Source organism: Trachurus trachurus (genome assembly GCF_905171665.1).
Source record: "Trachurus trachurus genome assembly, chromosome: 14".
NCBI lineage: Eukaryota > Metazoa > Chordata > Actinopteri > Carangiformes > Carangidae > Trachurus > Trachurus trachurus.
The window spans coordinates 6,456,116-6,473,189 of NC_139903.1; the positions used below are offsets into that span (position 1 = coordinate 6,456,116).

The following is a 17,074-nucleotide window of genomic DNA, read 5'->3' on the forward strand; positions in this document are numbered from 1 at the left end:
TTTGACCTCGGTTGTTTTTTTTTTATTTCGTTCTCATCCTGGGAGTTTCTGCAGTTGAGGAGTTTATAGTCTCTAGAGTTTCACTTTAAAATATATATATATACAGTATGAAATTTGTTTTGTTAGTGATGCCACAAAAAAGAGAGAGTGTAGCGTAGGAGTGAGTGCAGACTGGTGCGTGTCAGACTAAACATTAATGCAGGATATAAATAATCTCACTGTGGGATTTTATGATCCAGGTTTGGGACATGATGGTGAGCTGACTGGTGCCTGTCACACACACGCACACACAAACACACACACACACACACACACACACACACACACTGTGCATGGATGTTTTTTTCCTGTTTTGGATTAACTCCTATTGACTGGTCTGTGGACCGGTGGCCCACTTACCCACTTCTTTTAAAGGTCTCGCTCGCCGTGAGGCCTTTTGTGCCAAATCCATGAAGACCACAAGGCTTGAATTTGCCAAAACCTCCGTGCGTCCTCCTCTCTGCCGTTATCCCATCATGCCTGAGTGAACATGAACTGGAGCCGGTGGCAAAATGAAAGCTCTTGTTGTCCTATGGAGGAGTAAGAGGAGGAGGAGGGGGTCACTTTACTAGCTGGCCTACCTTACATCCATTTTTAATACGAGGATGGGGGGGATAGTCTGTCATTGCTTTAAAAGCCTCATTAAGTCGGAGTAACTTCCTGTCGGAGAACTTCCTGCTGCCAGAACAAAACAGCTTCACGAGGTGCGAAGCCAGAAAACCTCGAGTCGATCACTGACTCATTTTTTTTTTTCTTCTATATTTCACAGTGATGCTGCAAATTCTCTTTGGCCTCAAACGCAACAAACAAAAAAAAAACAACTCATTGAGTGTTGTTTTGTCTGTGTATGTGTTTGTTTGTGTCATTATGGTCTGCAGCTATCATGACATCATCACCGACTTTGAAAGCCAGACAGAGGCAGAGACAGAGACAGAGACAGAGAGAGCTGATGGCTCTGCTGCCTCCCAGTCAGTCAGTCTGGAGCAGCGGCAGGGTGGGGGGAGTGGGGAGTCGGGGGGGGGGGGGTACAGTGCAGCACCAACACTGTGACTGGGCCCATCAGCGCTGTCCTTGTTCTTTCACATGATGTTTAATCCTTGTCAAAGCTGTTGGGTGAAAACCTAAAGAAACGCTGTCACTTTGGTTCCTCTCCTCCTCGCAGCGGTTTTCCTCTTCGTCTATAAACACACAAACAACAGACCAGAGGGGCGGCAGCGGAGGAGGACGCAACCGGACACTGACCCCCTCGGAAAAGTCCCGATGATACTGAACTGAACTTTTGAGTTTGGACGTCTCGTCTGGCATCATCTCCACAGGCCTCGACACTTTAATCACATTCATGTGAGTGGAAAAACTCTGCGGCACTTGGAGCCAGCGGAGCCACAGGAGCTGTGACGGTGGTGCTCAGTCAGGAATGTGAAGGAAACAGAGAAACTGGTCGTGTTTTTGAGCCAGTTTCTCCGATTTGACCTCCTCACAGTCGTTCTTTTTTCCTTCTTGTGTGTTTGCATTGGTCTGCTGCTGCTGTTAGAGACAAGACATCAACAACAAAAACACACAAGTGCAGGTCATGGTTATTATTATATGACACATTGTTCTTTCCCAACTTCTGCTGAAAGTTTCCAAAGCTGCAGCACAGTGTTGAAAAGTTTTCAGTAACTTTTAGAGAAACCTCAGAGGTGACAGCAGCGGTGAGGTTGCTGTGCATGAGTTTGTTTGTTGTTGTGTTTTTGTTCCACAGGGGCTCAGCAGGGAAAACACTGGACCCTGGCGTGATGCAGCCCCCTCCCACACCCCCCATCCCTGTTAGAGTTAGAGACTGGAGCTGTTTGACTCCACTGCAGCCGACAGAGTCCCCGACCTTGAGACTTTGTCCTCTCTGTGGACTGAGTGCTCTCTCTGTGCAACACACACACACACACACACACACACACACACACACACACTTGACCGGGGTCTCTGAAGGCAGCCACATGTTCTCTCTAATCCCCCCGATGAAACATTTCCACCTCTTCTGTCGTCTGTGCTGTAGCAGCGTTCACAACTCAACAACTGTTCATCAACAGCAACGTTTCTGACGCTTCACAGGCCGATAGGCTTTAGCTTTAATTCAACTCTTAAGTTTTGACCCAGTGTAAGGCACAAGTCTGGCCCATATAGCTCCACATCTGGGCAGAATCCAGCTGTTACAGTATCCTCCAGCTTGGGGATACAAAACTCAAAATCTTACCAAGAATATTTGTCTTATTTCTAGTCAAAATGTCATTTCTAGTCAAAACACATCTCATTATACGTAAAATCACATAAAAAGTAGCTTGTTTTGAAACACTTTTTACTTCTTTCAAGCTTATTTTTACTTGAAATAAGTAGAAAAATCTGATAGTGGGGCAATACAAGCAAACTATTGAAATTATCTAAAAACAAGTAAATTTTTAGGTGATGAGTCTTATTTTAAGTGGAAAGAGATTAGTTTTGACTAGAAATGAGACATTTTGACAAGAAATATGACAAATATTCTTGGAAAGATTTTGAGTTTTTGCAGTGTACATCCAGATGTGGAGATTTAGCATCTTATGGAGCTGGACAAGAAGAAAACCAGTGCTGTGTGGCCCGGCTCTGGACCTGGAGGTGTCCCGTCATGTTTCTTTCCTCTGACTCCTGTGAAAAGACTTGCTGATATGTGGCCGTTACATAACCCCCCCACCCCCACCCCTCCCCTCCTCCTCCCACCACCACCTCCACCTCCTGGTGACTGAGTGACGGCTCTGACTCCTGATTCCCCCGTGCAGCTCCCTGACTCAGCGGCCTCTCACTCTCAGACCCTCCCGCCTCGAAGCTGCTCGTCTCCCGCGGTGCTGACACCGTCCTGTCTCATTTGTGCTGGCGAAGAGTGATCACCCCGGGGTGCCGCTGCAGACACAGGACCCTGACACACACACGCACGCACGCGCACACATGCACGCACGCACACCGAGGAGCACCAGCACCAGCTTTTATCCTACTTTTTTAAAACTTTGACGCTCGAGGCAGGTCAGGTCTGGTCTGGTCTGGTCTGAGTGGAGAGTGCGCGGGTGGAGGCGTCTCGTCTTAAGTGGTGCTGAAGGAACAGCTCCGTCCACACCCACTCACCTGTGTCCACCTCTTCTCATTCAAACACACACACACAAACGGAAGTCCAGTTAATTAAACTCTTATATATATATGACTCAGAAACACATGTTACCTTTGCATGTGGCGCCACCACCGCCACACAGCCACCTCTGGCTTTAACCCAGCTCCTGTCTGTCTGTGTGTCTCCCCGGCTCCTCTCAGCAGGACACACACACTCTAACACACACACACTCACACTCACACAAGCAGACACACTCCACTTCAGCACTATAGTTTCACCGTCTTCTCCCTCGGTCACTCGTGCAGGCTGCAGCAGCATGGCAGAGCGCAGGGGGAACTGGGAGCAGGACGCAGCGGACGACCTGCCGGTCTATCTGGCCCGGCCCGGCACGGCAGACCCGGTCCCCCGGCAGAAGTACGGCGGCTTGTTCTGCAGCGTCGAGGGCGCGTTTGAGAGTAAAACCATCGACTTTGACGCCCTGAGCGTCGGGCAGAGAGGCTCCCGCACCCCGAGGACCGCCAAGAGAGAGACCGGGCAGGAGAGCGACAGCGGCCGGAGCCGGAGCTCCCCCGGTGCGGGAGGCTCCGCTGCGGGAAGACACCGAGGCTCCGGCGGGAGAGAGTCGCCTCAGGTCGAGATCAGAACCGGCGTTGGGAAAGAAGTGCTGCAGAACCTGGGAGAGGAGGAGGTAAGAACAAGACTTTCTTTATAACTTGAGCCTGATGATGCAGCATGTGGAGGTGACAGAGCTGCTGCTCATCTCTGTGTCTTAGTTTGACTCCTCTGTGTGTTTAATGATCTGCTGTTTCTGTTTGTGAAGCTGAGTTCATGATTGGACTGTGATAGAATAATTAAAATAAAGTAAGATCAGTGAGCTCTTAAAGATGGACACCACCACTATAGAGATATAAACACAAACACAACTAGGCTACCTCAGTGATGCTGTCAGTCAGGCTGTGGCCACACCTTAATACAACCTGTCCTTCATCTTCATCATGCATTGGCTCTGTCATCCTGCCACATCACTACATGGACTGTGAAGCTTCCTGAACAAATTACAGAGAGGATTTAAATGTGTTGCAGAACAGAAACAGACACAGTGTCTTAAAACAGGAGGATAAAGCCCTGAATCGAGTTAACTAAGTAAAATAATGTCTCAGTGACTCTGACTAAAATGGCCGAGGAATGAGACAGTGACCAACCACAGCCAACGTTCATCATCTGTTTTATTAGAGTCCGACACTGCAGGGGACATTCAGACAGTTTATTAAGACAATAGCCTGTAACAAAAGAAAAATAAACTTCCTCTGTTATCCTAACCCTAACTCTAACCCAGAGTCTGAATGGAAAAAAACTCCAAGCTCAAACACTCCTGTCGTCACTAGGCTACAACACTGGGCCTGAGCTGAGTTCAGGATCAGTGGGAGTGAAACCACAGGAGTGTCTGCCATGATGCTGCTGCTGCTGCTGCTGCAGAGACAATGAAATGCAACAAGTGTCGTCCACATGCACGTTCAAGTATCAACACCACTGAGCTGCTGTTTCCTGCGAGACAACTGTGGCTCCGGTAAAACCACAGTACAAACCAGTTTATAGTTTATAGCTTAACACACACTTGTGTTTAAAATCTGCATTTAATCTGTAAAAAACAAAAGAAAAACAAACATCAGTGACAAAGGGATCTGAACAGCTGATGTGATTATCAGCTGTTCAGATCCTTTTATGGACCATCATTAGGATGTTTTCAGTTGGTTGCTATGGTTGCAAAGGTTTTTATTGGTGGGTGCTGTGTGGTTATTTTTGTTTTATTGTGATATGCGTGAGCCGAATATGATGGTGGTTCTGCTCAGAAGGTGCTTTTAGTAGTGGTGCAGGTGGAGGAAGTTTAGTTTAGTCCAGTCGTCCTGTCTCTTTAATTCATGACAGAGTTATAAGTTGATTTACATTTACAGTTTTTGTTTTGTTTTGTTTGTTTTTCTCAAATAGTTTTTGAAAAACTTGAGGTGACAATGACTCAGTGAATATAATGATGTACATGATGCATGTGACTAAAGTGGGGCCGAACAGTCAATTTTAATGTGATCATGAATCACAACATAATAACATCCAAGTAAAAACAACAAACCATAAAATAAACTCGGTGGTTCTACAGAGAAACAGCTCTGAGCTCCTCAATCATATTCTCAGACATGTTTATTTATTTTAATCTCCAAATAAAATCACTGCACGAGTTCTTTTTTCTTTACTTTTTTCCTGTGAAAACTGAAAATGCAAGAAAAAACCAACTCGCACTGTAACTGAGATCACAATCACAACATCTGACAAAATAATCACAACGTGAAAAAGATGAAAAACGTCAACGGATGAAAAAACGCCAGTTCTGTGTGGAGCGATATCGCCACATGAAGCAAACATAAATACCAGATTTACATATTTCTGTACATCTCTTTCCACCATTTGAGTTCGACTGGATCATTTCATCTCTCCTTTCTTCTTCCTCCTCTTCTCCTGGTCATTCCTGCACTCACATGTATTCCTGGTGTAACGGCAGTGGATGGAAACTCACGGTCATTTTCCTGAAGCTGAAGCAGCTCAGTGGAATCAAACCATCATCACTTTTTTCATTATTTATTATTCAGACCTGTGTTTTTCTTCCTTGTTGCTAGAAATCTTCGGTTTCCTCAGTGAGCTCAGCTTCATGTTTTGATGAAGTCATACTATATGTGTGTGTGTGTGTGTGTGAGTGTGTGTGAGTGTGAGGGGTTCAGGGACAGTCTGGGCTTTGATGTTTCAGAGAGGAGCACAGGGGTTTGACATTTTCAAAAGCAAACCAAACCTGGTTGTGAGCTTAATGTCACAGCAACTCAGAATTTAGAACAAAACAAAATGATTTGTCCTGAAGTCTGTCGTCTTCATTTTCACTGCAGAATTATTTTTCTTTCAAAATCCTTCCCTTGTTGAAATAAATCGTCAGCGTGTAAAGATCGATCCGCGGCAGTAAAGTGCAAATGTGAGGGAGCAGGAGGGAGTCAGACATGATGAAATTATCTGAGGTCATAGATTACAGTCAAACAGAATCCAATAAAATTTAATTGATGCACAGTTATAAAGTTATTATCAGCCTGACGTCAGCTCTGCTCTGAAACCAGCAGCAGCTGAGCTCACCGTGCGTTTGTGTTTGTTGTAACTACACTGTTTGTTTTGCTTGCACAGGAACATTATAAGAAATAATAATGATAAAGTGAGTTCATATGAAGGTTTTAAATGTTCTGTTGTGTAAGAAAACCAAAGTTATTGTTGGTGAAACAGCAGCAGAGCGATGGTGATGGTGTTGGTGCTGCTGCGGTGGCAGATCTCTTATCTCACAGGAGACCTGAGAACACTGATGAATTATCTATGGTGGAAACGAGGAAAAGTTTCCTTGGAAATAGTTTTTTTCTTTTTTCTTTTTCCTTTTTCCTCCCATGTCTCTGTTCGTCCTGATCATTTATGCGTCGGTGATTTTTTGTGCTGTTATTGATTCTGTGCCAGACAACAGACTCTCTCACCAGCCATCTGCATCTGCATCCTGACTATTTCTCTCCTCTATGATGAATCCTCAATAGATCCAGTGTCCTGCCTGTAACAGTCTTTACTGTCACTGTCCATTATGTTTTCCTTTTTCTTTTTTTTTAACACTGAGCATGAATGAGGATGTCCTCAGTGTGGCAGAGAGCCAGCTCCTCCTACTCCCCCTGGTGGCCTGGTGCTGAACTGCAATATTGCACCTCCGGAGGTAACAGATGATTCAGCAGAAGATTTACACACTCTCTCTCTCTCTCTCTCTCCCTCTGTGTGTGTGTGTGTGTGTTTGGCTTGTGCAGAAACTTTGTGAGGACATCAGAGTGACAGTAGAGACAGTTCGTGCTTACTCCTCTGATGTTATTTAGTTCACTCCGGCTCCACATGCAGCAAACTTAATGACAGGTGGAGAAGCTGCTTGTTTATCACGTCTGACAGCGACAGCCCAGTGAAAAGCTGCAGTCCGTCAGTGGTTAATGGGTTAATGTCTGTTTGTTCTTATTATTATTACTGTATGTCTGTTACTCCAGCTGAACAATAATGATCATATTTAATATAAGGTCGTCAGTGGGATTTTTTTGATTTTATTTTTTCCTGTCTGGTGAGTTAATTAGAGCAATCAGCCGCTGTAATGGGCTCAATGAGGGGAGGGGCCAGAGACAGATGACTGGCTGCACCCAACACCCCCCTCCTCCACCCACTTCCACCCCTGCTGCCCCTTTTCTCTTTGTTGTTGGGTGGGACACACACACACACACACACACATGCAACATATATACACTCACACACATGAAAGGTGCAAAATAAATGACGTAATCTCAACCCTGATGCTGATTCACGCCCAGTTATTAAATATATGATGATGTCAGTTGTTTATTGAGAGCGAAAAACAACCGTGATGATGATGTCATTGTGATGTCACCAGGTTGGGTTTGGAGACTTCATAATTATAACAGAAAGTATCTAGGTGAAGTGTTGTGTTTATACAGTAAGACCAGTGCAACAAGGAGAACGGTTGAGGTGCATTATGGGAAATGTAGGCTCAAGTGATTCTGCAGCTTTGTACCGTATGACCAGACTGCTGAGTTTCCCTTTATTTACTCCAGCAAAGATCTTTCCTTTGACCTTTAGCGTTCGAGTCCTCCACATGATGCGTGTAGGTCAGTGGTGGATTTTAAGTCGGACGCTGGTGAAAGTTCGTCACTCCTGTTTTAAATGTGAGGCCACCGAGGTAGAAACTGTGCTGCTCCACGCTCTTTTCTGCATCCTTGATCTGTCTGTCAGAGTCAGCTGCTCCGTGAGCTCTGCAGCCGCAGCAGCAGCAGCAGCAGCAGCAGCAGCAACAACAGGCCGCCGGACCGAACCTCAAGTGTTGTTGATGTTGTTGTCTCCATGGGAATGCTGAGGTCATCCCTCCCTCCGTCCCTCATGAAAGCCATGAAAGGACAAGTCAGTGAGCAGGAGCAGCGTCCTCCAACAAACACACAGGCTTTAATAAAAACATCTGTTTTATCTCCTCACAACAGATAGAGAGATCTGTGATCGCAGAGAAGTGCTGACCATGAGATGCTGAGGTCGAAATGTTGAGATGACAAGATTTAGTTTAAAAGTAAAGTAGGAGTAGAAGTAGGATTCGTACTGTAGATGGAGTAATAGTAGGGATAGCTGTAGTTGTCGGAGGAGGAGGAGGAAGAGTAGCAGTAGTAGTTGTTGTGGTATTTATCCTGTGATCAATACAGAAGAATTTAATGATAATTTTGTACAAATGTTTGTTTTGACTCGAAACATTTAAAGGTAAAGTCTGTAGGATTTTCCTGGAAATCAATGGAAATATAGACTTACACAGCAGAAATCCTGCTGAATCATCACCAGTGGGCTTCTACTCATGTGTTGTGGTGACTGTGTCTGCAGAGCCCCCACCCCCCTCCTCCACCTCCTCCACCTCCTCTGCCTGTATTTTGATGTTTTGGTGTATTTGTGACGTTTCTAGGGCGGGGAGTCGGTGTGGTGTGTTTTCCCCAGCCAATGACAGAGCGCAGGTGAAGTTGTTCGTGCGGTGCTGTGGGCTTGTATAAAAAGAGACTGGACGCCGTCAAGCCGTTAGAAATGGTGGATACACACTTACCCATGCTTAGGCAAGGCAAGTCAAGGCATCTTTATAGCAGCACATTTCATACCAAGGCAACTCAATGTGCTTTACATAAAGACAAAACATTTAAAAAGAACAGCATAAAACAGCATAAAAACAAAAAAACAGAGTTAAAAACAGGAGCAAAGAAGAATAAAAAAGTAGAATAAAAGAAAATAGATGAAAAGAGCTTACACTGACTTGCCTATGGTGCATGTTCTACTAAAACAACCAGAAGTTGCTCAGGTTTCGACCAATTTTCAAACGGTTTGGTTTGTTATGAACGCCAGAAATGCAGTTATGATACTGCATACTTAAAATCACAAATAATTTTAATCATGCACTTTTCTATGAAAGTAACTTTATAGTAACATCATGCAAATACTGTAGTTAAAGTCATAGCTACATACTGTACGGACAAAATTTCACCGAGTTATGAATAGTTTATTAGTGCAGATGACTGCGTCACCCCCAAACTACTGCAGCCAGAGTCACAGGGAGTGCACTGACGCAACATGGCAGTTACGTCTGCACATAGTCCGGTCCACCCACTTGCACTTACCAGAGAAGAAACGGAAATACAGTTCGAATGAAGCCCTGGAGAATCAGGACCATACCCGACCTTCACCGGCAATGGGCGGCGCTCCTACTCATTACGGCATTTCTCCCGGCTTGAATTCAGGCATCCAGTCTCTGTCTCTGTGTTAGTAGCAAATATTCAGAGGAAAACTTTGAAGGCCGGAGTGGAGAAGGGTTCAATGTGAACATGGGTCAGACCTGACAACTGCTGACAGGGGCAGGGGAGGGGGCGTGTCCAGTTGAGCCCCAGAGGAAAGGCCCAGTTTAAATGTTGATGTGTTTACAAACGGCAACGAACAAAACTAAAGACTCTTCCTTTAAAAACAGAGAAAGAAATCATCTTTACTATCATGTTTCTGCAGTTACAGTTGATCCGTGTTGATGTGAACTGTGTTTAACGAGAGAGAGTGAGATTATGATCACGTGAGGATTATTTTATTTTTTTCTTTAAACATTAAACTTTAAACTCTTTGTTCGTTCCCTTTTGTCTTTGAAAACTATGTGAACTATCAGACTGTGGCATTTCAGCAGATAGTCTGTTCACATGCACTTTGCACCAGACACGTGCACGAGTGCATTAGTGCTGAGGAGAGAGGAGAGGAGAGGAGAGGGGGTAAAGAGGAAGAAGGGGGGTGTGGGGTCACTTTAGGTCCAAACAATAGAGACACATGGCTGGGTGGGGACATGCAGAGAGAGGGTGTGTGTGTGTGTGTGTGTGTGTGTGTGGGTGTGTGTGTGTGTGTGTGTCGTGGTGGGTAGACATGTGTGTAATGTGGTCGACAGGCTCTGTGACAGCTGCTCCACCATCTTACTTTGCCCCCTCCTCTGTTTTCACAAAAACAAAATCACAGCTTATAACGGATACAGATGTACACTCTTTGATATAATATTGATTAGTTATTGATTCAACAGCTCAGTTTATTATTGGCTAGTATCAGTGTCTTTGTGCTGCAGGTTGAATATGAGTGATGATGTTTAAATACATTCATACTCTAAGTCTAATCCAATAAATCAATCATCATCACTGCCCCTCCCTCCTCTGATCAGTTTCAGTCTCCATAGTGACCACGTGTTAATGATTTTCTACCGCAGATCACTTCAGCTTGATGAGTTTGACAATTAATGAGATGATTATTATTATTACTATTTTTAAAAATCCCATCTATGCTGTGTATGTGTGAGGAAATATGTGAGGCAGCTCAGTCACGCAGAGACAACTGGAGGAAAGGGGGGAAGGCTGCAGCTATAACTGCTCCACTGCGCCCCCCAGCGGAGGAGAGGAGAGGAGAGCCCCCACTCCCTCCCTCCCCTCCCTGACTGAGGGGAGGGAGGGGCCGCTGAGTGGAGCAGAGCCGCTCCTGTAAAGCTCCTCCGTCTCTTCAGCCACTTCACAGCGCCACTGACAAGAGGAGCGACCATTCCCCCCGAAGCTCCATCCAGGCGAGGGCCGCTGCAGCATCGTCTCAGAGAGGGAGTAAGCGCTTCAACAAAGCCTCAAATCTCAAGGTGGAACCGATAGACAAACAGCATCATGTCTTATCAAGGAAAAAAGAACATCCCAAAGATCACAGTGAGTAGAAAAGAAAAAAAGAAAAGAAAAAAATGTTATTAACGCTCCGGCGGCTGCAGGAACTTCTTCTTTGGATGCTGCTGTTTGCAAATCTGCATTTTTTTTGTTCCCCCTCCAAAAAAAAAAAAAAAAACACCGCGTCGATGAATCTGAATCTGAATCTCAGAGACACTGAACACCCCAGTGTGTGTGTCTATGTCTATGTATGTGTCTGTGTGTGTGTGTTGGGTTAATGTCTGGTTTTCTATTGTCACACACACTTCACCGCAGGAAGCCGCGATGGAAAAATGCGCACAATGAAGCTCCGTCGCTGCTGCTGCTGCTGCTGCTGCTGCCGTCCGTCGGTCGGCTCCGCGCAGTGACACCGGAGCAGGAGATAAAGGCGTTTTCTTAAAGGTGTCCTGCATCCTCTTTGTTGAGGATCCGTGCGCCTGTCGAGCTGCTCGCCCTTAAAAAAAAAAACCAACCAACTGAGGCTTCTGCAGAGCTGATCTGAGTTCAAACTCATCGATCACACTCAGGAGCTTTGATAGATTATCAATCATATTATTTTATTTCTCAAATCCATGTTTTCTTTTCTCTTTCTTTCAGCAGAAGCGACTGAAATCACGCTTTAGCCATTTTGACAGGAATGTGTTGAGCCCTCCTCCCTCTGTCATGGATCTGATTCTGGCCCTAATTGATCATTGATATGGAATCTATCGAACAGTGGCCTCATTGTGACGGAGCTTTTTTTTCATGCCATTTTTAACGCGCAGTGTATTTATTTATTTTTTTTATTTTTTTAGTAGGCTAGCACACTTGAAATCATCCCCTAATGTCTATTCCAGCCTGATTAGATTAGATTGAGCCCTGGTTGATAAGTGAACAACAGTTGAGTGCTGCTTGTTGAATAATTTACTTTAATTTCTCATGCATCAGATGATTATTTTGATTTTATTCAGCTAAAAACCGGCCTCCATGCAGTGTGTGGCCCTCATGCTGAAGGCTGCTGCAGAGGAGACAGAGAGGGAGAGGGTGGTGTGGTGGTGATGGGTGGGGTGGAGGAAGGGAAGGGAAGGGAAGGGAGGGAAAGGGTAAGGGGGGGAGAGGGGGGTTTGGTACACGCCCATTAGTGATGAGCTGTGATGAACCGGCCTCATAATGGTCCAGCTCCATGTTTCCCTGCATCACCACAGGAGAGAGAGACTAAGAGTCCTGACGGAGCAGAGAGGGCGGAGGACAGTGGTGTCTACACATCACAGACAGAGACAGAGACAGGGACAGGCAGGCAGCTAAAGCCGGGTGGTGGTGGTGGTGGTGGTGGTGGTGGTGTGTGTTACAACTGCAGAGAAATCTCCTCCACTCCCTCTTTCTCAGTGTGTGTGTGTGTGTGTGAGAGAGAGTCCAAAATGCCTGCGTTCCAGTTTTTCATTGTTGCAGCTCCGGCTGCAGTCAGGGGTGTGTTTGTTGCTGCCCATCTGTGGGAAAAAAGCCTTTGTCTCTCCGTCTTCTCAGCTGATATCACACCGAGAGGTTGGGCAGGGTGTGGGGGGGCTTAGGATCAGGATCAGGACCAGAAAATACTTTATTGTCCCTGTTGTGAGATTCGTTTTGGACTTAGCTGCTGCTGCTGCTGCACATCACTTGTCTCCAAAAAAACACAAAACACACAACTAAAAACCTGCACTGATGACGCTGCACAAACCTAATGTGACCTCATGTGACATTATTTCAGAGCTTTATTGATGATGAATTGATCTTTTAAATCTATTTAACCTACATTCAGTTTTTTTTCCTCCTCTGTGTACCGCGTGGATGTGGGGGAAGAGCTCCTGTTTCAGTCGCTTCATGTCAGTCCTCCTTAACTAGGCCATGTCTCTGCTGTAAAAAAAAAAAAAAGGTGAACCAGAAATTCCAGGGTATTATAGAGGGATGGGAATTTTAATTTTACCAGCCTCCTACAGAGAGCTAGTGGGTGTGTGTATGTGTTTTATGTTATGCTTGGATTTTTGGAGCATCGACATACAGTAGACTCACTGCAAAGTCTTCGTAGTATTTGTATGAAAACACCCACATCCACAGACAGAAATCAGAGCGTAACGCTGCTTCAGACTCACAGAGATAAGATCTGTCTGCTGCTTCTCTTCTGAGTTTGATACTGAGGCTAGAAATCACAGAGCGGAGCAAGTTGTGTGTGTGTGTGTGCAGCCTGATGGCCTCCAGATAAATGATATCTGGGTACTGAGGTTAAATATTTCATTTCTGAGGTTGTTGTAAATCTCAGAGGACGAGTTTTAATCCAACGTGTTCACTTGAGTGAAGTTGTAGCGGCTTCACTTCACGGCTCAGTTTTCACACATCAGCTCACGATCGTCCACTTTCTCCTCCCATAAATTAAATTATTACAACTAACCGGTGACGACTGTTGTCAGTTTGGAGATTTTTACCTTCGACCGGCAGCAGCTTCACTCAGAAACAAACCCACGGACCGGTTATGTCGTCAACAAAGTCGTCCCAACACGATAATAATTAAAGCCTGAGCTCCACCACCTTCAGCAGCTGGCAGCCACTTCCTGTGAATGCCTTCAGATAGTTGCTGCCAGTGACAATGATAACAGAAACAGTTACACAATACAAATACCCTGGATGGATGGTCATTGGCTAGAAATAGCATTAAAAACAGGCACTGATGTAATGATATGAGTTAAAGAATAAGAACACGTCATGCACTAATTTTCACTTACTTATCCTCAACAGATCCCATGTAAAATCCAACAATAATGATCCTCCTTCTAATAAATGTCATCTGTGTGACCAGGTCCTGTTTTATCCCATAAACCTCCACTGTTTTCCCAATTATCTGATGAAAACCAAGCGTGTAAACCTTGTGCAAACATCCTGTTTATCATCATAAACAATCAGACATAGTTTATATATAAACAGATCCAGACAGACGGCGTTTCATATGTCACAAACCTACAGAGCCAATCATGTCAGCTCCTGGGGACAGGAGGGGGCGGGGCTAAAGAAAGAGAAAACACAGTGTCAGCTACTGGAATAATCAACATAGATCTATAAAAGATGCCAACTATGCCAACAACTCAGCTAAACAGACAATGAACAAACAAAAACACATTAATAAATCATATGATATTGGCTCCAAACATTAGCTCATACACAAAACACACTCAACATGATTAAACATGACAACTCAGTGAAGACGTAAAAGTAGATGTACTAACAGCCAAGTAAAAAAAAGCCGTGGGAAAACCCCCATAACAGAATTTTTTTTTTTTTACATAGTTTAAAGCATGTCTGCAAAACAAATTAAAATATTCAGTATATTAAGGTTGGTGATATGATACGTATCCTGAACGAGGGTGAAGATATGATATATTGTGATACGTTGGGGAAAATGTGAGCAAAATTATATTTTGTCACAGCATAAAGAACACGCAGTTTTATATACAAGTAAATCAGGTTCAGAACATTTGGACCTAAAACTTCCTACAACATCACAGTAAAAACAAACAGCACAAATGTTTGTCCAGGAAGGATCAGATAAACATGAAGAGAAAACATTAGTAAACAGTGTTATTAATGTCATACATAGTCGCTGCAACTTCCAAGAATGTGTGCAATCAGTTGGAGGCTCAAACACAACACGAAACCACCATTTAATTGCAATTATTCGCATGATTTCCACAGTTAACTCACGATTAATTGCAAATTAATCCCACATTTTTATCTGTTCTAAATGTAGCATTTTATATTTTAGTGTTTAATACTCTTATCAACATGGGAGTGGACAAATATGTTTGCTTTATGCAAATGAGACCTCTGAGGTGGACTGGTTGGACAGTTGTCCATGTGTCTCTGTTAGAATCTATCCACTGTGGTCTGCTTTTGGCGAGGGGGCGGAGCCAGGGCTCTATGTCAGCTGTGTGCTTGGCCAGCATGTTATATTCATGGATGTGTTCTTATTATAGATCCATGGTTATATTATACCCAACAGTTCGCATTCACACACGTTTGTCTTCAATCTGGTCTAAACGGACCGCACGCACCACTGGCAGAGCGTCATGTCTCCATGGCGACTGACCGGAAAAAGACGTGTGGTACGTTGTGTTAACAGTCCAGGCCGTTGGAGCAGATGGAGGTCCGACCTCTTTCACGTAACAAATGGATCGGACCAGAGTTTGACTCCTTCAGGACGGTCTTGGTGCAGCCATTTTGGTGCAAACCCGAGAGCGACTGTATTCACCGTCGATTCACCGCACTTGGGCCCAAAGTGCAACTGGGCTGACCTGAAAACACACATCCACCGTAAATGCAAATTACCTTTGGTCTTGTGGAGAGGACGATACGTCGGGACTTAGAAGCTGAACATGTCGTTCGAAAACCCGGCCGTTTCTTTATAAATTTCTGAGGTTTGTTTCTACTTCACCATCCACACGTTACTGCTGCGTCGATGTCTTATAGTATGTGCGTTAATCGCGCGTCAAAAAAATTTGTGGCGTTGAACGTAATTTGCGTTAACGCTTTATTATGGCGTTAACTTTGACTGCCCTAATCAACACATCAAAGAAATAATTGCAGAATCACGTCATAAACTATCGTGACATTTTAGCCTTCTAACATTTTCTTACCAACAGTAGGTCTTTGTGACTGATTTTGTTTTAATGGAAAGTTTGGTGGAAGTGGCCAGAGACAGCTATGTATCGACAGTTATAGGTATCAGTTTAAATGTAAAAGATATAACTACCTACAGTAAGAACTACCTGTTCCTAACAGGCCCAGACTCTCCCTCTGTCTTTTATCTTTTATTTCCCTGCTTGTCCAGTTGCTCCAGCTGTTTCCTCACGTCTCGCGCTCTCAGCCACGGAGGCGCTGTCAGATTTCTAGGTGTGGTCCTTCTTCCCTCCGACTCTCTCCCTGCAGCAGCAGCAGCAGCAGCAGCCTCACTGTTGTTCCAGGCTGGTACATGTCATCAGTAATCCCCTCCAGCTGGACTCGGAGCCTGAGGTGGGACCAGCAGACGGTGCCTCAGCTCAGCTCAGCTCAGCTCAGCTCAGCTCGGCTCGGCTCGGCTCGGCTCTGGGGAATCGAACCCCCTCCTCCACCGCTGCACCACAGAACCGGGCCCCGCCACAGCAGACTGGGCCGTCGCCATGCGGGCTGCTGCTGCTGCTGCATGGAGTGGGCTCCAGTGCAAACAAAATAACCCGAGGGCCGCCCGTGATGACACGCTGTGCGAGTCACCATGGCAACCGGTACACAAGCGTGATGGCAGGAAAACACAACCGCCGTTTGGTGATTTGACACAGTCTCTCTCTCTCACACACACACACATGAACAGACACTTTGACTGAAGGAGTTTATAATTCAACCTGTCTCGCCCGATCAGATCCAGACTGTAGTTGTTTTTTTTCTCCCCCCCCCTTCGTTGCCGTGGTTACGCTCCTCGCTCCGACCTATCACAAGATCAACATTCCAGTCGAGCGAGATTCCTTTAAAGAGCGAAGCTGGCAGGAGCCTCTGCAATTAATTTAGATTGATAAGTCTCATTGTTTTCACTTTTCCAGAACGTTAAAGAAAGAAAAAAAAGAAAATCCAATGCAGTTTTTTTTTCTTCTTTTTTTTGGTGAAGAGTAAATATTTTTGTTCACTAGGCAACAGAGCTGCAGCAACAACCCCTGGTGAACATTCACGATGACTCTCCTCCTCCTCCTCCTCCTCTTCCAGCCTTCCCACTCCCACTCCCACTCCCCCCCCCCCACACAGCGGCTCTGTCACAGCCAGTGTGGACGACTCCGCTCCAGCGTCCTGACACTTTTCCAGGACCAGTCCCACTTATTAAGCACAGAGGAGCGGTTATTATTCATCTGCATCCCAGTTTTATGAGCTCCTCTCCACTCCCTCCCTCCAGTCTGCTGCATGTGGAAAAATGCTGTCAGTGGATATTGGTGTAGTAGTACAAGAACAACATCCTGCCCGTCTATTTTTGATCACGGCTGGCCTGTGTAACAGAAAATGACAGTTTCCTGTGCTGCCAGAGGTGCGTTATTTTTGGTGCTTTGTTTTTTAAGAGTTGAATGACAAG

General features: G+C 45.1%; 1 protein-coding gene across 2 annotated transcripts in view; it reads left to right on the forward strand.

Moving 5' to 3' along the window:
* Positions 1-10,805: 10,805 nt before the first annotated feature.
* dpysl3 (dihydropyrimidinase like 3) overlaps positions 10,806-17,074 on the forward strand; it is a 37,002-nt gene continuing 30,733 nt past the window's right edge. For both annotated transcript variants that reach the window (XM_083986127.1, XM_083986126.1), the window contains exon 1: positions 10,806-10,989. In XM_083986127.1, coding sequence (XP_083842253.1) covers positions 10,951-10,989 — 39 coding nt within the window. In that variant the 5' untranslated portion in view covers positions 10,806-10,950. The remainder of the gene's footprint in view (positions 10,990-17,074) is intronic.